At 38.3% G+C, this 21,632-nt stretch overlaps 1 protein-coding gene across 1 annotated transcript in view; it reads left to right on the forward strand.

Moving 5' to 3' along the window:
• Stam (signal transducing adaptor molecule) overlaps positions 1 to 21,632 on the forward strand; it is a 57,743-nt gene that overhangs the window by 15,387 nt on the left and 20,724 nt on the right. The window contains exons 2-5 of the mRNA XM_021185179.2: positions 3,240 to 3,324; positions 16,793 to 16,868; positions 16,954 to 17,049; positions 18,179 to 18,325. Of these exons, the coding sequence (XP_021040838.1) occupies positions 3,240 to 3,324; positions 16,793 to 16,868; positions 16,954 to 17,049; positions 18,179 to 18,325 (404 nt within the window). The remainder of the gene's footprint in view (positions 1 to 3,239; positions 3,325 to 16,792; positions 16,869 to 16,953; positions 17,050 to 18,178; positions 18,326 to 21,632) is intronic.

Consider the following 21,632-nt stretch of genomic DNA (forward strand, 5'->3'; position numbering starts at 1 on the left):
GAGATATGCTTTTAAATCCGGGTCTAGCTTTTCGGGTGTGTTGGGGTGCCCAGGACTGGCTGAGGTGGGAGTGCTGGGTTCTTATGATTGTGAGTGGTCTTGGTTTCTGTTAGTAAGATTCTTATGTTTGTCTTTCGTCATCTGGCAATCTCTGGAGTTAGTTGTTATAGTTGTCTCTAGTTAGAGCTTGTTCCACTCGTGATTCTGTTAGCCTCTATCAGCAGACCTGAGAGACTTGCTCTCTCCTTAGTTTCAGTGGTCAGAGCACTCTCTGCAGGCAAGCTCTCCTCTTGCAGGGAAGTAGCACAGATATCTGGAGTTTGGACCTGCCTCCTGGCAGAAGATGAAGGCCCGAAACAGGGCCTGTTCCAGAAACTGTTAGCTTCTGTAGTCCACACTCTCACCTGGGCAGTCTAGTCTCGGAGGGATCCAGAACCAAGTTGGCTCCCGCAGGTGCTCCGGCAAAGCCCTCTCCGGCAGGGTCGACCCCTCTCCTCTGGCAGGGAAGGTGCCCGGATGTCTCAAGCCGAAACAGGGTCTGCCTCCGAAGCTGTGTGGCTTCTGCCTGTCCCAGAAGCTGTTAGCTTCTGTAGTCCACACACTCACCTGTGAGACTAGTCCCGGAAGGATCCGGGAACCTAAGATGCCATACATTCATGGAAATGTCATTTTAGGAAATATAAAGTCATAACAAACAATATATAGTTGATCTAAAGTAGGTCTATTAGTTCTAGTAAGCATGAACCTTTTAAATAGGTGCCATTTTGATTAATTTAGATGTATTCACATAGGCTTTTTTTTTTTTTAAGAGCCTGCTTGGGTACTATTCCAAGATAAATTAATTATTAAAATGTACTATTAAAGTAACAACTGCTTTCCAAAGATGAAGTAAATGTTAGACTGAGATACCTGTATAGGCTGACTCAGATATTTTTGGGATTCAAAGCAGCTGAGGACTGTTCCTACAGGCCTTTAGATACTGAAACTCCTTTCTCTGTGATAACTCCAGCTGTGTCAAGTTGACACAAAATTAGCCAGTACACCCAGGTATGTCTAGGTTTGTGTTAAGTTGACAAAAGGAAGGAGGGTGGATGGGTGAGAGGGAGGGAGGGAGAGAGAGAATAAAAGAAAAGAAACCCACCAACCAGAATCTATGGCATAATCCTTAGCAAACATGCCTAAGACTATGAACAATTTTCTGCTGTTAAATTTGTCAACACCTCCTTTACCTGTGGAACAGGGAATGTTCTTGAATTAGCTCAGCACTGAGGAAGAGAAGGAAGCCAGGAGTTTTATTGTTAACCTAATTAAGACCAAGTACTAAAAATAAGAATCTTAGTATTATTGGCTGATGTGTGTGAGGCTAAAGAATTAAATCTGTTGGTGAAGATCAGGATGGTATTACATAACTTTACCACAGGATCTAGTCAGGGCTAGTTACTCAGTGCATCGATGTAGATTTGGCCTTTGAACATAACTTCTGTTTAACCTATTTCTCCTCTCTTTTCTTCCTCCCACTTGTGTTTTCCTTACTCTCATGTTAGAACACTCTCTCAGCTGATAATCCTTGGCTGACTGCCCCTGGTTAATACTTTAAAAAAAAAAAAAAATCAAACACACCCTAAAAATGCTGGTAAGATCTTGACTTTGAACTTTATTTTAGTAAATTTTTCTGGTGGTCAGTTCACTATGAAGTCTCTTCCTTAACCCTTCACATTTTATTTATTTATTTATTTATTTATTTATTTAATGTATATGAGAACACTGTGGATGTCTTCAGACACACCAGAAGAGGGTATCAGATCCCATCATGTGGATCTGTTGTTTCTCTTTGTAGCCTTGGCAGTCCTGGATCTCTAGACCCGGCTGGCTTCAAGCTAAGGAATTTTCCCACCTCAAGGGAGTTTAGTAATTAGTAAAATGTCAATCTTGGACAGGTTGTATTTAGAACTGAAGTTTCTGAACTCTTTCAAAATGGTTTTATTTCTCTGTGAGTGTGTTCGTGCATGTGTTTAAATATACTCACCGTGTGTAATTCTTACAGTTAGAGATTACAGAGATGTGGGCCTCCCATGATTTTACCCCTGAAGTTTAAGTACCCTGACTTGGGTACTTGTCCTCACTGAGATTTCCTTGGTGTGTCCTTCAGTTTGTTGTTGGTTCTTATGGAGATAGATGAATGTGCTACATTCTTTCTTTTGCTGTCTTTATAGTTTTGGGATCAGCAATTGGTGGTAAGTTCCCTTTTCTAAAGGATCAATCTAGAAAGAGCTACATTTTCAGTTCACCCAGCTTTTTGTTTGGTGGGATGAAGGGATAGCATCTTTAATACTTCCTTTATTTTTTGTGTCCATCTCTATTATTCTGGTGACTACTAGTCCAGAAAAGCTTTGTTTGATCTTCAGAGAGCAAACTTCTCTTTCTCTTATTAGTAGAGAGATAGCAACTACTCATTCCTCTTTACAGTTTATTTTTTCTTTTGAGAGATGATCTCACCTATGTAGCTCTGCCTGGCCAGGAATTTTCCTGTGTAGACCAGATTGGCCTTGATTGCTGAGATCCACCTAATCTGCCTCCTAAATGTTCAGATTAGAGGTGTGTGTCACTGTAGCTGCCATCCATTCCTTTTCAGTTCTCTTCGTTCTTTTTCATTTCTGGAGCGAAGTTTCTTGTAATGTAATAGTATAAAACAGCCTTGTTCTTAAGGCTTTGTTATTCCTTTCTTATGTATTCTAAATAGGTCACCCTGTATGTCTATATTGCTAGAAAACTTTTGCTGCTAAGAAAGCTTGCTATGTTTATCTTGCCCTTGTTTTTTAAATTCAATCTGCCAGTCTCTGTTAATATCTTTAATAATATATCAAGTTTTTGACTGATTTTTACTGTGCATGTGAATGGGTATACATGTATGTATCAGTGCTTAGTCCATGTTCCTTTCATTGCCAAGTAAGACTAGGAATTTTCTGAAAATAAAAATATTTCTTTATGTAGTCTATTTGCAGATAGGAGGTTTGAATGAAGAAAGATCAGTGGCTTTCAAGTGAAGTAAAGAGCAACTGAAGTGTGAATAGGGAAGATTTAGGATAAACTTAACCTGTCCCTTTGAAAGATTGACATCAAAATTTGATTAAAAATAGTGCTGGCAACTATTTGGGTTTGATGTTGAGATTTAATTATGTTACAGCTTGGTGATTTGAATGTGATAACATTTTATAACAGTATTCTTTTCTAATCTACAGAGAAAGCAACTAGTGAGTTGAATACTGCTGAGGACTGGGGCCTCATCTTGGATATTTGTGATAAGGTTGGCCAATCTCGCACAGGGTGAGTGTTCAGAGATTCAAGAGTTTTGTTCATCCTCCTTATAATTAAGAAAAATTAGCAAAGTAAAGTATGTTACAGTTGTAAATTAGTTTAGTTTAAAAAGAGAATATTTTTACTAGAAAGATTTGAAGAATTGTCCTGTTTAGATTACCCTCTTGTGTGGTTTGAATGTGAAATAACCCTCTTAGGTGCCAATTGGTGGTGCTGTTTGGGGCTGCTGTAGAACCTATTGGAGGAATGGATCACTGGGAATGTCCCTTGAGGGATTATCTCTGGCCCTGTCCTGTCCCCTCTGCTTCCTGAGTTCCTGATACAGTGTAATCAGCTGCCTGGAGTTCCTATCACTGTTTTCCACACCATAAGAACAGTATCCCTTCTTGAACTGTAGCCAGAATAAGTCCTTAGGCTGCTTCTAGTCCAAATCTGTCTCAGTCCTGAGAAAAACAACTACTATGACCACGTGGCCTTGAGGGTGACAGGACTGTTAGAAAGTGGGAGCTTGATTACTCTCTTGTTGCATTGTTTTCTTTTTGAAATCCATTTTTTTTCCACTCACATCAGAGTCACTAATTAACTAAGTTACCAACTTTCATCGCTTTGTTTGAATTTTTTCACATCTTTCAAATAATTAATAATGATAAAAAGATAGCAAAATAGACTCCCAGGCTTTCCAAACAGTTCAGAGTGGACTAACTGACGTGGATATTAATGATTTCTTCAGCTTCTGGTCTAAGAACATTCAGCTAAGAGCAGCCTCATTTGCATGGTTTGACACACAAATGTCTTATTTAGGAATCGTTCAGAAGCACTGTCAGGTTTGTCCTTCATTCTTCCAGTGGTAATCCCTAGCATTACTCATTTCTGCCATGAAGTCTTCACAGTCTCTTTCAGAATGTCCATGTAACAAGATTTCCATAATCCATAAGCCTGGCTAGACAGGAAGTTTATGGCCAGGGCCAGGGCCTTTACTCCAGAGCTTTTAGCCTCTGGTTTGCTGCTTTTATTTGGTTCCACAAGATTCTCTGAAATATGTCCTCTGTTGAATCACTTAAATTTTTTTAAAATTAAAATTTAATTTTAGTCGAGTGTGTCTGTGGGTGTGTACACATGTGTACATGGGTACATGCGTGCCACAACTCACACATGGACTTCAGAAGACAACTTTGAGTAGTCAGTTCTCTCCATGCACCTTTACATGCTCCAGGGATTGAACTCAGTTCCTCAGGCTTGTATGGCAATACTTTTACCCATGGAAACATCTCCTGGGCTCACTACCACTTTGATTTTTTAACTTTGTATTAAGACTGTGTTCTCTGGTCTAGCTCATTAATTTAACTGAAATTTGAGTAACTACTGTGTATCAGTTAGACATTCCTCTCACTTTTCATTTGACCCACTTTATTTGGGACATTCCTCATTGTGATGAATGTTTAGTTTTAATTGTTACCTTGACACATTGTAGACTCACCTGAAAAGAGATGTTCAATGAGGATTGTTTACATTGGTTTGCCTGTGGGCATTCTATGGAGACTGTCTTAACATGGGAAGAGTCAGGCTACTCAGGGTGAGGATGGAGGGTGGGGTGGTCCTGAGCCATTTTAAGGAGAAATTGAGCTGAACAGCTAGCAGACAACCCACTGTGCATGCATTCTCTGTTTACCTTTGATGTCCCTCTTTCTGATAACGGACTGTGACCTGGACTTGTAAACCAAATAAACCTTTTCCCTTCAAGGTGCTTCAGGGTGGGTGGGTATTTCTGCTTGCAGTAGAAATGCAAGTAGAACGCGTGTGTTGTCTGCAGTGGTAAATTAACCTGTTTTCTCTTTTTGTCTAAATCTGTCTCTTTTTGTGTCTAAGTCATTTGCCATACAAAATGTTCACCTCACTCTTGACTTATGTTTATTTCTTTCCTACATGATGTTGATTTCAGTGCAGTTAATTGCTGGGGTTCCAGTGAATGTTGTTGGTTTTAACAGGGTGTACTGGCTATTTTTGTGTCAACTTGACACAGCTGAGGTTATCACATTGAAAGGAGCTTCAGTTGAGGAAATGCCTCCATGAGATCCAACTGTAAGGCATTTTCTCAATTAGTGATCAAGGGGGAAAGGCCCCTTGTGGGTGGGACCATCCCTGGGCTGGTAGTCTTGGGTTCTATAAGAGAGTAGGCTGAGCAAGCCAGGGGAGGCAAGCCAGTAAAGAACATCCCTCCATGGCCTCAGCATCAGCTCCTGCTTTCTGACCTGCTTGAGTTCCAGTCCTGACTTCCTTTGGTGATGAACAGCAGTATGGAAGTGTAAGCCGAATAAACCCTTTCCTCCCCACCTTGCTTCTTGGTCATGATGTTTGTGCAGGAATAGAAACCCTGACTAAGACACAGGGTTAAAACCTATTGATTGGTTTCTTTATTCCTTAAATGTAGAACATTTTATTCTCTCATTTCCCACCCCATTGACATTTCTTGCCAGACTCAGTTTACCCATCAGTTTTCTCAAAGCTTTTTTTTCTTTAAATCCTCTTCATTGACAATATTATAATGGTTCTTTGGGTCCTCAAATTACTGTCAAAAATATCCTATGGCTGAGGATTTAGCTTAGTGGTAGACTGTGGGCTTGACCTATAGGAGTCCCTGCTTTTAACCCCAGCACAATACAAGGAGGAAAAAAAAAACGACCAAAAATCCGTTCTTATTTGTGTATTTTAGTAATTTGTGTAGCGAATCTACGTAGAACATTTGTTTTGTGTTGTTTTTTTGAGACAGTTTCTCTGCATAGCCCTAGCAGTCCTGGATCTCAGTATAGACCAGGGTGACCTTGAACTCACAGAGATCCACCTGCTTCTGCCTCCCAAGTGCTGGGATTAAAGGCACGTGCCATCACCGCCCATCTTAGTTAGTTTGTTGTAGACTAAATGGTTGTTGTTGTTGTTGATGTTGTTTTAAACTGTGTAGAGGAAAGAAACACAGCTTAGTGCTTGGAAGCGTGGACTCCTGAGGGATGCTAGTCAGATTCTGGCTTTGTGGGTGCTTTGACACATTGAGCTTACTGGGATTTCTGTACTTTTCTAGTCTTCCACAAAGGAATAAAACCCCCTCCTTTTCAGTTGTTAGGACATTGGGATTTGTTAGTTAATTTGTAATGTTTTTAACAGTACTTGGTTCTTGGTTAATTGTACATTTTTGATTAAATTCATATTTTGTGTCACTGAGGACTGAGTACCAACCAAGATTGATTTGGTGTATTTAAAAGTATGCCATTATCTAGTATCACGGTTAGAAAGTCTGTCCTTTTTTTTTTTCTTCTTCTTCTTGACTTTGATGGGTTCCTTGTTGTTTTTGTTTTCCTATAGGAACCTTTTATAATAATTTGGTCAAATGCCTAAAATCACAAGCATACATTGCCTTTCACTATTAGAAAATTCCCTATTTTTCTAGTTAAAAGTCAACTTGAAATTTTGTGTGGTGTGTAATTATGTGGAAGTTACTTTTTTGCTTTTTGGTTTTTTTTCAGTATGTTAATATTGTACCAGCCACATTCATTAGACAGTTTTTCTTATATATTTGAAATTTACTCATTTTAGTTAGCAGAGTGCTTTTGTCTGTATTGTGTTTTATTCAGTACCAGTTGGTTTAGGTACATGCTCATTTAGAAAGAAAAACAATCCACATGCTTTTTCAAAGGGTATCGTTAACATTTGAGTTGCTATTTGGAAATTTGAATTGGTTATACTAAATCTAGGAATTTACTTAGGATATCATTGTATCTTGGTGAGGGGTGGCTCTCTTATTCACTTGATCTTGTTCATTTGTATTTTCTAGTTTTCTTTCCCTTCTTTCCTTTCATTCTTTTTTCCTCCCTGAAGAGGTATTGGTCTCTAGTTCTTCTAAACTAGTTGTTCTCAACCTTCCTAGTGCTGCGACCCTTAGTATGGTTGTTACGTTGTGGTGGCCCCCAACTCAAAAATTACTTTCATTTCTATTTCATAACTGTAATTTTGCTGCTGTTATGAATTGTAAATATCTGATAGACAACCCCCAAATAGGTTCAACCCCACAAGTTGAAACCATTGTAAACCATTATTTTCGAAGTATTTATTTGCTTATATACATGAGACATCTTGTTAGAGCCCTTGTTAATGGTTTTGAAATCTAAATATTACTAGAGATACTGTTCCAGTGTTATTGAGGTTTAAAAACCATGTGTGCGTTTCTCTCCCTGGCTGGAGTAAGACTGTTTTGGGAGCCAGAGTTGGTGGCTCCTATGAGTAATCCCAGTATTCAGAAGGCAGAAGCAGAAAGAATGATGGCATTCAAAGCCAGACTACATTACATAGAGAGTTCTGGGTCTGCCTGGGTTGCACAGTGATAAATGAGTGAATTTGTGAATGTATGTGTGTGTTTTGTGTTTATGTGTATACATGTGTTTCTGCTTTGTTACAGTACTGTAATATTCTAATTACAGAAATTGGTAAGCATAAGATCCACTTCCCTAGCCCTAAGCCAATTTTGCTTTTATGGGATAGTTTTCCCATTTAAAAATATATAAATAAATATAATATTTTATCATTGAATTGTTATAAAGAAATTTATGTATGTTAAACCGTTTTAGAGTTTTTGTGTGAGCCAGATACATACCCAAAGGATTAACATTATATGAACAGTTTATAGAATACCAGATCAAGTCTGTAATAGAAAATTATTAAGCTTCTTTTTTCAGTGAAAGTTTTCCTTGAGTATGTGTTTCTCATGTGCAGTGTATACCTGCTCACATGCAGAAGCCCGAGGAGGATGTCCCATGTCCTGCTCCATTGTGGTCATGTCTTATTCTGTTGCCACAGTGTCTTGCATAGCAGGGACTCTTACCTGCTGAGCTGCCTCTCTATTCCATTAAGTTTCTTTTTAGGAAAATAATAAACTGGGATACAGAATGGCCTTCTACTCTTCATCTTCCTCCCTCAGCCTGCCTCAAGTGCTGGGATTGTTAGGTATATACCAGAATACCTGCCTACAAAAGGAAAATTGAAAAATCTTTGCTCCTGTCCCTGTCTCTTATGCCCACCTCATGTAGGTAAAATGCAATTTCCTCTACATTTTTTTCATTGTGTCTTTACACAGATAGGAATGTCTGTTCTTCATGCATATACTGTAGCATAGTGTACACTGTTCTGCAAGTGTACTCTGTGCTTAGTCCCTAATGTAGCCAGTCACTCTTAGAAGTGTGTTTTTTAAGATGTCTATTAGTATTGGACTAATTAGAAACATTTTCAAATTTAATATCAATTTTAACTATAAACATAACATTTGACAAAGTTTATATACTAATGAATAGAAATTAAAAACTTTAAATAACTGTATCAATCTTGAACACTATTTATTTACTTCCACCTATTTGCTTAGGTAGGTTATGTGATTTTTTTTATAAAGATAAATCAAACTATTTGATTATATTAAACTTAAAACTTAATGTTTTGAAAAATACTTCAGAATTCTCGTTACTCACATGATTTTTTTGGCTCCAGCTCCAGTGTATGAGTCATTATTGAAGAATGCTAACTAGGTCATATGATGAGCTGAACAGCCTTTGTTTGTTTAGAAATCAAGTTTCAGAGTAGATTCTTTTGTGTGTTAGCTTTATTAGTTGCTCATTTAATCCATGTGACAGTAGGTATATGTCTTAATTGGGTTTCTATTTCTTCAATGAAACACGGTGAAGTAAAATATCTCTGGGAGGGACATGTTTTTTTTTTTAATACTTCCACATCACATTCGAGTCAGAACTAAGGCAGATGCCATGGAGGAGTGCTGCTTACTGGCTTGTTTTCTATGGCTTACTCAGCCTGCTTTCTTACAGTATCAGGAGCCAACTGCCCAGGGAAGGCCCTTCCAACAGTAAGTTGGGCCCTTCCACATTAACCATTGTCTTAGTTAGGGTTCCTATTTTGATGAGATTAAGTGTGCACCACCACACCCAGCTCCCTAGTCTACCCCCTGCGCTCTCCCTCTCTCCCTTTTTCCTTCCTTCCTTCCTTCCTTCCTTCCTTCCATGTATATAAGTGCTCTATCTGCATGTATACTTGCATGCCATAAGAGGGCATCAGTTCCCATTACAGGTAGTTGTGAGTTACTGGGAAGTGAGCTCAGGACCTCTAGAAGAGCAGATGGGGATTAGCCCTTGAGCCATCTCTCCAGCCCAAGGGAATTTCATTGGGGTTGCTTTACAGTTTAGTACATTATTGTCATGGAGGGAAACATGGCTGCACGCAGAATGACATGGTGAGGAGAAGGAGCTGAGAGTTCTACACAGGCAGCCGGAAGGAAACTCAAAAGCCCAGCCTCTAATGACACACTCCGTTCAGGAAAGCTACATCTACTCCATCAAGGCCACACCTAATAGCACCAAGCATTCAAACACATGAGTCTATAGGGGCCAATCCTATTCAAACCGGCACAATCTTCAATTAAGAAAATGTACCACAGGCTTGCCCACAGACCAATTTGGTGGACACATTTTCAAATGAGGTTCCCTCTTCCTAAATGATCCTAGCTTGTATCAAGTTGACATAAAACTGGCTAACACAGAACTGATCATCCACATTAATTGAAATTTTATAATTGATAAGGACTAATTGCTGCTGTTTTGTTAATCAGTTGTTCCGCTTTTGTCTTTGAGGAAGCTGGAAAACATGTCATTCTTTAGTTGGCTAATGATATATTTAGCTAGTAAGTCAATCTTAACATTTCTGAAACATAAGATAATTATAGTCATTTTACCTGATGTTTTGTCAAAAATGTAACTTCTTGGAACCTTTATTAATTTATTGAGTAAATGCCTAGGAATTTGAGTGTGTTCTTATATAATAGGACTGTATTTAGCTTTGTAAGAAGTCACCACACAATATTGATTGTTTCACTATATTGTTTCATCTTATACATTGAAGTCTTTGGTCTGGTTTGGTATTTATTAAGCACCCTGAGGACTTACTCCAACTTTTTTTCTTGTCAGCATCAATGGTGCTGATAGTCGTCATTTACCTGTTATATAGCACAGCAGTACCATATACTGAATATTTCTATTTTACTTCCTTCTAATTTGAAATACTACCGCTCTATAGTACATTCTGATCTGGATTTGGATATTTTTGAATTTTGTCTTTAATCTCATTGATACTATCCAACCTGTTTATTACTTATGGATTTAATTAATAAAGCTTTATAATGTGTTTTAATATTTGGTAAGACTGATCTTCCTCATTGCTTTCTTTTCTTAAATTTTTAAATTGAATTAAAATACAATTACATCATTTTCAACCTTCCCATTTCTTCTTTTAATCACTGTCATATTCCTGCCTTTTTTCTTTCCAAACAGACCAAAGTCAGTCTCTTTTTCTTTATTGTTTTTACACACACACACACACACACACACACACACACCCTGCTTACTCTATTTAGTGTTGCTTGTATGCATATGATTTCAGGGCTGAGCACTTGTTATTGGATAACCAGTTGAGGAGCTCTTCCCTGGAAAAAGCTAATTCTGTCCCTCCTCACCCCAGAATTCCTAAGTTGCCTGTAGTATTTTTAAACTAGGAGTTGGGTCATGCGAAGTTTCCTCCTTCCATGATAGCATGTCTTTTGGTGTTTTCATTGTTTGGGTTTTGTTTAGGCAACCATATTGTTAAGATATAGGTATAAGGAACTGCCTTTTCTAAGAGACATAGCCTCACAGCAGACTTCCTGGTCCTCTGATTTCTTTTTCAAACAATCTTTTCTCCTTCTCTTCCTCAATGTTCCCTGAGCCTGGAGTTGATAAATTGTACCCATTGGTCAGGGCTAGGCAACTTAGGACCAGCTCGTCTCTGCATTTTGACCAGTTACAGTTTTCTTTGATGTTGTCTTTGTTGCAAAGGGAAGCTTTGATGAGGAAGGAGAGCTATACTTAGCTATATGCGTAAGATAAGGGTTTGCAATCAGTTAGGAGTTATGCTGGTCCAGTAAAGTAGTGGTAGTGGGTTCTCTAAGATGAATCATCTAATTACCATAGGTAGTTGTTTAGTTTCCCAGTAATAAGCATGGTTATCCAATTGAGTGGGTCTTAAATCCAAGTAGACAGCTTTTTGGTTTCCATTTCTGAGTGCTACTCTTGCACCTTTAGGATCATGGTTCATAGACATCACAGTTGGGTAGGCCTATTGATTGCTTCCCTGCCGTGGTGGTTTACATAGAACCTTCTAGTACTATGAAAGCTATTCCTCAAGGAGGTTTTTAGGCAAGATCCAGATTGAATTGTCTAGGTCCTGTGTCCAAAGTATCATCAGCAATAATAGGGACGTATCTTCAACCTCTGGGAATCTACCAAGAGCAACTACAGCATCCTCTCTTGTTTTAGGAGTCTCTTGGACTCTCTGATCAACAACTCAAAAGGAGGTTTCTCATGCTGGGTGGTGGGGTTTTCTTAGGTGGTCCATGGTTCTTAGAGTTGTTGCCATTGTTGCTCAAGTGGCATAACTTCATTTACGACACACACACCTCCCCCCCCCACACACACACTCACTCACTCACTCACTCTCACACTCAAATAAATATAAGATGTTTCCTTAAGGTATTTTCAAATTTATGCCTCCATCCTCCCTCTCTTGTATTGATCCTCCTCCCCTCTTCCCAATTAAAACCTTCCTTCTCACGTCCCCCTTCATACCACTTGTATCCTATAAACCCTCCCTATTTTTCCTACCTGTTTGTGCTCTTCTCTTCTGTCCCTATATACATTTTACAGTTAGCTTTATTACTTTAAAGGCAAGTCTTTGCCCCATTTTTTACTCATTAAAATTTTTCTTGGATAATTTCATGCATGTATATAATGTATTCTGATGGTTCTTGCCTCCACATCCCCACATACCACTTTGTTATCTTATTTTGTTTGAACAGGGTTTGAATAGGATTGTCTCTATGGACGTGAGATCCGAACTGTCCATAGAGCCTGATGGCTTCAGTTGGGTACCCAACTGAAGACACTGACTTTCCTAGAGTCTGACCAATAGCTTACGGTTGAGAAGTAAGGGGCATAGTCCCGTGATTCTAGCCTCCATTCACAGTGGAGTATTGAGAAGGCTTTTTCATGCAGCCCAATGCAAGTAACTGTGTCTGCTATGAGTTCGTGATTTTATTTGTGTCTAAAAGATGAGAAATGATTTGTTAAGGGCTGAGCCCTCCTCTGTTATTTACCCTCAGCGTCTTGAGTCTCTGCATTCACTGCTGTTTACTGGAAAGATAGGCTTCTCTCATTAGGGTTGAGAGTAACCTTTGTTGAAGGATATAATTCAGATATTTAGAAGGCATTTTAACATTATGTCTATTCAGCTTAAATTAACATCAGTGGTAATTTCCCTCATTAGTTTTCTCTTCTGTGGAGTGGGCCTCAGATCCAGTCCACCCCACATAACACTTGTGCTGCTCTTGGACATGTGAGCACATTTTGCTTGACAACTTAGTGTTGTAGTATATGGAGTTAACTGCTGAGTAAGATTGTTGATAGTTTTCTTCTTTACCCAGAAGCCTGGATAGTGCCCTCCTACAGCTTGAAAGCTAGCAAGCAGGCAAGGTTTCCAGCCCAGCTTCACTGCTCTGTATATTGCAACCAAGATGTATAATGTCTTAAACAGTAAGTCCTGCTCTGGTGGGCAACCAGGTGGAAGACAGGAGATTATATTGCTTTGTGCCTCTGGGTCCTCACTGACCAGCTGCTCTGATGGAGAGTTCCCACACTAGCACTAGGAGTTCTGTTCAGAATCTTGCTATGCAAGGTATCCCCCTTCCAGCAATTATTTTTTAATTGGGTTAGAAGATTGTAGTTTTTATATGGGCCTTTTCATACCCCTGGATGTTTTTATTTGTTCCGGTCCCTGTTTTCTCCATCCTCTCCCTCTGTCTTTAGCTTTTTCTGTCTCAATTAATTCCCCTCTGATCTTTCATTTTTACCTGTGTTTTACAATCCTTCTCCCTAAGGTCCTTTCTGTCCACCAACCCTGACCTCTTTCTAGTTTCATGGCTTCCATAAGTACTCTTAAAATAAACACAAAACCCATGTAATTGAAGCTAGGATCCTTTAGGAAAAAGAACATGTGACATCTGCCTTTCTGGGCATGGATTACCTTATTCAGTACCCTCCTCCTACAAATGCCAGTTTCATCCATATTCCTGGAAAAATCAAAATTTACTTTTTCTTTACAGCTGAATAGAACTCATTGTGTGTATGTACTGCACTTTCCTATTCACTAATTGATGGGTGTCTAGGCTAACTCCAATGCCTTGCTTGACAAGAGAGAGGGTAGTGGTGAATGTGTATGTATAAGTTTCTCTGTAATAGGGCATAGATTTCTTTGGTTATATGCCTAGGAGTGATATAGATGAATCATGGAAATGTTATTTCTTATTTAATGAGGACCCTCCAGTTGTTTTTTGAAGTGGCTGCACTATTTTAGATTTTTACCAATAGTGTGAGAGGATGTTCTATGCTGCATAAACATTTGTTGCCATTATTCTTGGTGGCCGTTCTGACTAGGGTGAAATGGAATTTTAAGGTAGTTGAAATCTACATTTCCTTCATTGCTAAGACTATTTTTAAAACTATTAAGTGTTTAGTAGTCATATGTGTTTTTTCTCTTGAGAACTCTTTATTTAGTTCCATACCCCATTTTTAATCAGCTTTTCTTAATGTTTAGGTTTTTTAAAAAATTTCTTATATATTCTGTTTATTAACCGTGTGTCAGATGTATACCTAGGAAATATTTTCTCCCATTCATGGTAAGCCTTACCTCATGGCCTTTGCTTTACTGCCTCCATGGCCTCTTTCTTGGGTTGACTCCACTTACTGCTTGTAGCTCACCTTGACATTCATCCCACATTCTTGGCATCACTGACTTCCTAGGATCTGCATTGCTGTTATTCAGGTCCCATTGTCACAGGTGCACAAATTACAGTCTTCAGGGATCTTGACCCTTTCCCTGGCTTCCCAAGCATTACTTTCAAATCTGGAGGGAAGCCTTCATGACCATATAATTCTCAGATTTAGTTTCTTTGCAAAACCATCACCAATGTGAACAATGCTAAGGAATTTTGCCAGCTTGAGGCATGATTGGATCCCCTTGGACCATAGGCATAGAGTGTTTTTATGTATGGTGAGGTTTCCTGGGCTGCCTTCAGTGAGCAGGATGCCCTAGAACTCTTTTCTTAAAATAGAGTCAAATGCAGGGTATGGTGTGACTCCTTCGGAGTCTTTTAAGCATTTTTCCTACTGTTCTGATGTAGAGTATGGGTCTAATTTTTTAATCGATCTCTCCAGTAACCACAGTTTTCTGGCCTCAACTTTGCCCACAATTTCTTTCTGAGCAAACTGCAAACTTTCCAGGCCTTTCTGTTGTGTTTTCCATTGTGACTCTATGTAAATTTGGCTAAAAGCATCACTAATCATGCTACAGCCTAAATAAATGGTGGCCTGGCTTGAAATATCCTCAAGCAGATTACTCCACACCTTTGAAGTTCAACCTTCCATAAAGCCTCAGGATAAGACTAAATATAGCAAGTTCTTTGCCAGAATGTAACACAAATGACCTCTGACTCCATAGCCTGTGGAGTCCTTAGTTCTTGTTTGAAGCATCTTGAGAAGAGCCTATACTGTCTATATTCTGTTAGCATTCTAAGCACACATCTGAGCTTCCCATTGAGCTCTGCTTACAGCATTGCAGAACTCTTAACTTATATATCTTCAAGCTTTTTCAAGTTTCCCCCACAGATCTGTAATGAGTTCTAAATCATATCAGAAAAACTCATTATCAACAGTCCCACTTCTAATTTCATAAGTTCATAATTTCATAGGTTTCAGTCTGTCAGAGTAGGGGAAAGTGAAGCATCTCACATTGTAGCAGATTGAGAAATCTAGTTTATTTAAATTAGTTGTCTAACTTTTTATAATTTGTGTGTGTTTTGTACATGTGTGTTCACATGTATATGATGTATACGTGTGGGCGTGCATGTGGAGGCCAGAAGTTGGTGTCAGGTATCTTTTCTAGTCACTTTCTACCTTGTTTTCAAGACAGGTCCTTAGACTTCGGCACATTTGCTATGCTGGCTGGGTCATTGTGCACATGTGGCAGGTGCACTTTGGCCTGGACCATCTCTCAAATTCTGGAATTTAGTGTGCACTAAAGTATGGAAAGCATCTGGAGGCAGGAAGTTGACACAAACTTGTGGCTTATCTGACTTGTTTCCTTTTTGTGAATTATTATTCATTACTGTCTAGCCAAATGTGCACAAACACCTCAATATTAATTAATTAATTTGCAAGGATGGGATCAAATTCAGGCCATGCGGGGCACTCTGTCGTTGACCTACGTGCACATCCGCTTATTTTTTTTTTTTTTCATTTATAGTAGTTTAAAAATAATGGATTGAGAGAAAAATGAAGCGAGAAATATAGAATAGAAAATAAATACAAATGTAGACTGGGAATTATCTCAGTGATAGAGTGCTTCTCTCTGTCATGAAAGTCCTCTGATCAGTCTCTAGCACCTCAGGAACGGAAAACGAAGTCCAGCTGTTTCCTTCACTGCTGCCCATAACCAGAACTGCTGCCCATAATAAAAATTCCAAGAACTAAATGTTGGTTTGGATGCGTGAAGCTTTCTGTTTCTGTTATCTGGTAGTTAGCCTAAAATTCTCTTTGGGTTGGTCACTGAGTTTGTGACACAGTCATTTTCAGCAGCTTGGAGCAGAAAATTGGCCATTTAGCCCTGGTACAAAAAGCTGCCGTATGTGTTTCTTATGTCATAGCTCCTGAGGTTCCTTTCCATGACACAGTGCTTCCTTCTCTTGGTGGCTTTCTCACCCCTGTCTCCACTTACTCCTCATTAGGAAGACCAGGGTCACTCCTGCATTACTGTAAACAAGACTTAGGCTGGAGCATCCTTTCCCACCCCGTGATTATTCTCCTTGCCTGATTGTATTACTTCACCAATTCCTGTTGCATCTCCTTGGACCTGTCTGTTTTTGATCACCACCTTTCGCTTGCTCGCAGTTGTGAGGAGCAAGTTGAGCAGGCTCTGTGTGGGCCAGGACCAGAGGAAAAGCACCTGTCACTACCCAAAATATGGGGTAACATTGCTCAATACATATTCAATATGTATTTTCTAATTGTGTAATAGTTTATAGTAGGAATATAAATCTTGCTTCATTTATTTTGTCAGACTTGAAATGTCTTAGCCTTCCTTCCATTTACCCACAGTTCTTAATGCAGAATTAACTAGAAATGCTTCATCTATGTCTGCTAAGCAAGAAAATGTGTTACCTTTGGAAAGCTTAAAGGACCTAGCATATTGTTTGCAGATGTCATTAATAATCAACCCCTTGTATAATATCTTCTCTTTTATACACTAATTGGAGGGACCTAGATGTATTATTGTTAAATTTCTCATTTTTTAGACCTAAAGATTGTCTTCGTTCCGTTATGAGAAGAGTGAACCATAAAGACCCCCATGTTGCTATGCAAGCTTTAACTGTAAGTAGCTTCCTTTTAAGTAAGCAGCACTACTTGTTTAGCTTTCAGCCTTGAACCTTTTTAATTCCTCACTCTATCCTTGCAGCTTCTGGGAGCATGTGTATCAAACTGTGGCAAAATTTTTCACTTAGAAGTATGTTCAAGAGACTTTGCTAGTGAAGTAAGCAATGTATTAAATAAGGTAAGGAACATTATGTCCAGAAGTCAAGAAGTCGTCTTTCTTTGTGTTTTTTATTGCTAAGTTCTTCCCATTTCAAATTCCAAAGAACATTTGTGTACGTGTGTGTGTTTCCTAGACTGTAAGAACTGTGTTTCCTTGAAAAGACTACAGATCCACATGAACTTCTTTATGGGGGGTTCTTCTGCAGGCCACACAGTAATATAGGTTTAGGATTTTTCTGTGTTTTCATTTGATAAGAAAAGATACATTCCTGGTTACCCCAAGATATTTTATAGTATTTGTGGCTATTGTGAAGGGAGTTATTTCCCTGATTTTTTTTTTCCTCAGCCTGTTTATCATTTGCATAAAGGAAGGCTAATTTTATATCCAGCAACTTTGCTGAAGTTATCAGCTGTAGAAGTTCTCTGGTAGAATTTTGGGGGTTGTTTACGTATGTATATTATCCTATCATTTGCAAATAATGATACCTTGACTTTTTCTTTGCTAATTTGTATCCCCTTAATCTCATTTTGTTGTCTTACTTGCTCTAGCTAAATCTTCAGGTACTATATTGAATGGATATCGGGAGAATGGGCAGCCTTGTCTTGTTCCTGATTTTAATGGAATTGCTTCAAGTAGCTCTCTATTATTTAATGTAAAGAAATACCAGTGTACTTCTAGGTCCTCTTTTTGGTACCATTTTTGTACCCATGAAGACATTTCCCTAATGTAGAATCCTTCATAGGAAACTGCTAGAATTTAACGTCCTATTAAGTCTTCATCTTATGTAATCAGGGATACTACATGACTGGCTATCCTACTGTATTACTATTATGACGGGCCAGACCTTTAGAAGGGGTTGCCCCTAATATTGTGGCAAAGAAGTTCTTACTGGGAACTGCCCCCAAGCCAAGACTGGGCTGGTTGTGATTCTAAACTAAGAAGCACTAAGTTTCAGGAATATCAGCTTATGTTAGCAGTTGTTAGTGGTTTATATTCACCTTGCAGCTTTTAAAAAATATAATGGCAATGGAATACAAATAGCAATGGAAATTTGGTTGTTTTTTTCCACATATATAGTCTATTGTAGTAGAAAATTAACTGTACCATAAAACTGGTGCTTTATCATTTTTTCTTTCTTGTTCCTTAGGGTCATCCTAAAGTATGTGAAAAATTAAAGGCTCTTATGGTTGAATGGACAGATGAATTTAAGAATGATCCACAGCTTAGTCTGATATCGGCAATGATCAAGAACCTTAAGGAACAAGGTGTAACATTCCCAGCTATTGGCTCTCAGGTATTTTGTGAAGTTATGTATGTTACAGTTTAATTTTTCTTCTAATGTAGCTATGTCTGTTTAAATTTTTCTCTCTCTCTTTTTTTTTTAATTTATAGTTAGCTTTTAGTGCTATAGCGTGGTTTGCGGATAACATTTTATTTAGAGGTGACCCCCCTCCCACACACACACAAAACAAGCTGTAGTAGAATACTAGTGTGCCTTTCCCACCACCTTCCCTTCAGAAAGCAATTGCTTTAATGGTTTTATTTTATGTACATCAGTACACCGTGGATGTCTGCAGACACACCAGAAGAGGGTATCAGATCCCATAACAGATGGTTGTGAGCCACCATGTGGTTGTTGGAAGTTGAACTCATGACCTCTGGAAGAACAGTCAGTGCTCTTAACTGCTGATCCATCTCTCCAGCCCTGCTTTAATGTGTTATAGTTTAAATTCTTTATTCAGTTTGACTATAACAAAATTGCATTGGCTCAGGTAATAATGCACAGTCTGGTTAAATGCTTTTAATGCTATTAACTTTATCTACAAAGAATGATAGCTTAAAATTAGTGTGTCTTTTTATTGAGAAATTTATGAATACCTTTATTTAAAATGAAGACATATGAGTGGCCAGTAGAAAAAGAAGCTGTTAAGAAGAAGTTGCTTCATGGGAGCAACTGTCTGTTAAGAAGAGCTAAGTAGAGCCTTAGTCTTCTGCCTTCCCTGTGAAAGACTGACTGCTGCAGGGGTAGCTTTCTTCTTGCACACTCCACCGTGTCTGTTTTGTAGTGGATTTCTGATTTGTGTCATATAGGAAAAATCAAGGGGCATCTTTTGCAGTGTTTTCTATTCTGGGTAACCATCCTTAGGATATTTAACCAATGTAGGCTGACTAAAGGGCATAGTACTTTAGTATGTTCTCATTGCCTGCTGAGTGGATTGGACATGTTCTAGTTATGTGAGGCTATGAAGGAACCAGCCCTTCTTCTGTGAAGAGCATACCTTCTAACTGTTGACCACTTTAAGCAGTCATATTAAATTGTATACATTTGTCTAGATTTTCTTCCCAGGCCAGTCAGAGTGTTCTTGAGATGTAAACACCTAGAAAGCTATCTAAGACACATGGAAGCCAGTGGATTATTAGGTTTTTGCTTTAAAAAATTGGATTTTAAACTAAGTCTATGGTGATACATCTTTATTAATTCATAATTAATACCTAGATTTTATTAGTAATTTTGAAAATTTAAAACTAAGATTGATTTTGTGTAGAACAATCTAAGGTACTATAAATTGGTACCAGAAACAATGTTTATCAAAGAGTAGATGCATTGGAGGGAAATGCAGAGCAGCCTTAGAATTGCATTTTCTACACCTGTTCTAGAACTTGTTACTGAGAATGTGATTCATTGACCATTATCATCAGGATCACTGGAGGGATTATCAGGACTGTAGCCTCTGAGGTGCCACTCCACTCCTGTGGACTCATTGTCTCCATTAACAAGATCCCCAGATGTTTCCGTTTTGCACAGAAGTTGAGAAGCACTGCTCTGGAGCATAGCCTAGTGCAAGTGTAAACAGTTCTCACACCACAGATGGAATTGCCCCTGTAAGAGAAGGAAACATAGTGATGTGTTGGACATGGAGCCTTTGTCATTAGTCTAGAATCTTAGATAGTCATGGGAGCAACTTCAGAGGTTCCCCAATGTCAGCCCTTCGTTTTACATGTGAAGGAACTGATTCTAAGAGTCACTGGAGGAGGGACACCACAGACAGGACAATTCAGTCCAGTGTCTTTATACCACCTGCTCTTGCCTGCTTTCTGAGAACATTCACTAGATACGCTTGTGTTTAGATCAGACTTCATGGGGCAGGAAATAAAATGGACCATGACAAAGCATTTATTGTTGGTTGGTATAGAAATTACATTATTCTCTTGCTCAAGTTATTTCAAATGTAGAAAATCTAGACTGAAGTAAGGTTTTCCTATAGGTACATGCAAGAACCATTCTTACTTTAATTATTATTCTTTCAGCTAATTGCATAGAAAGTAGAATATGAAAGGCTGTGACTGTTTTATTATCTATGCAAAGCTTGTCATTAGTAGCTGTAAAGATTGTTTAATGAAGAACAAATACTATACATCCAACTGCAGCGTCTCCTTAGCTTAGCTGCTGAGGTCCTTGCTATAGTTTCATCAGACTAGATTTTATTGCAGCACACTTAGCAACAGCTTTTGAAGATATAAAGATTTTTCTAAATACATGTTTTTATTCAAAGACAGAAGAAGATTATGTAAGCCTGTTGTGGAAGTCATACTTCCCACTGACTCACGCTGCAGTTGTGTTAGCACTTGATGCAGTGGTAAAGGACTAGCACTGCTGACCTTGGTTAGCTAATGGCTCTTGGTTAGCTAATGGCTCTCAATGATACGAACTGAAGAGCGCAGATCTTAGGAACACCGTGCTTTTGACTTCTTTCTGAACTTGCCTCTCAGCTGGTAGAGTTTCTTCAAAGAATGTAAAGTATCAACTTACCTGTGTGTTATGTTTAACAAGTAATGAAAAAAATCATATAAATAATAAAGGCTGTCTCTGACCAAGTTTATTTATAACTTGCAGACATGTATAGTAGTCATATCAGAATCTAAGATCTAATGGGTCAAAATTAAAAGATTTTAAAATTGTGTTTAAATGAAAATATGGAACTAAAGAAAAACTTGCTGGGTATCTGATAATGGATAATGCAGTAAGTGACAAATCACAACTGTATTTTGGTGACAGTTGACTGTTTGCCATGCACTACACTCAACATACATTTTATTCATTGCTTATAATAGACACATTCCCTTAAGGAACATATAGTCTGGTGGGAAAAACAGTTCAATACAAAAAAACCAGTTACAATAGAAGCTGAAATTTATGGTCTCTGTCAGCCATTGTCCTGAGTAGTACATATGTGATTCTTATAATTTCACATTTCATTTCATTTCTCCTTTTTTCCTATGTAGCCCCAGTGCTTACTCTGTTAGTTTCACTTTTTAAATTGATTGGAATTTTTTTTATTGATTTGTAATCAAATCAGTGTTATATCATTTGCTATTTCATTTAATCCACGCCTCAACATGCCTTGTATTGTAGTTGTCATATGAATTACCTTTATATACATTATGAATATAAATGTTATACTTCTGCTTTGAACCAGGAGTGATCCTCCTCATCTGGTTTTAGAAGCTGTAATGCTAACCGAGGCTTTTAACTATGTTAAGATATGTAAAGTAGGGTTTTTTTTTTTTTTTTTTTTTTGGTTTTTCGAGACAGGGTTTCT

This window comes from Mus caroli, chromosome 2 (genome assembly GCF_900094665.2).
Source record: "Mus caroli chromosome 2, CAROLI_EIJ_v1.1, whole genome shotgun sequence".
Lineage (NCBI taxonomy): Eukaryota > Metazoa > Chordata > Mammalia > Rodentia > Muridae > Mus > Mus caroli.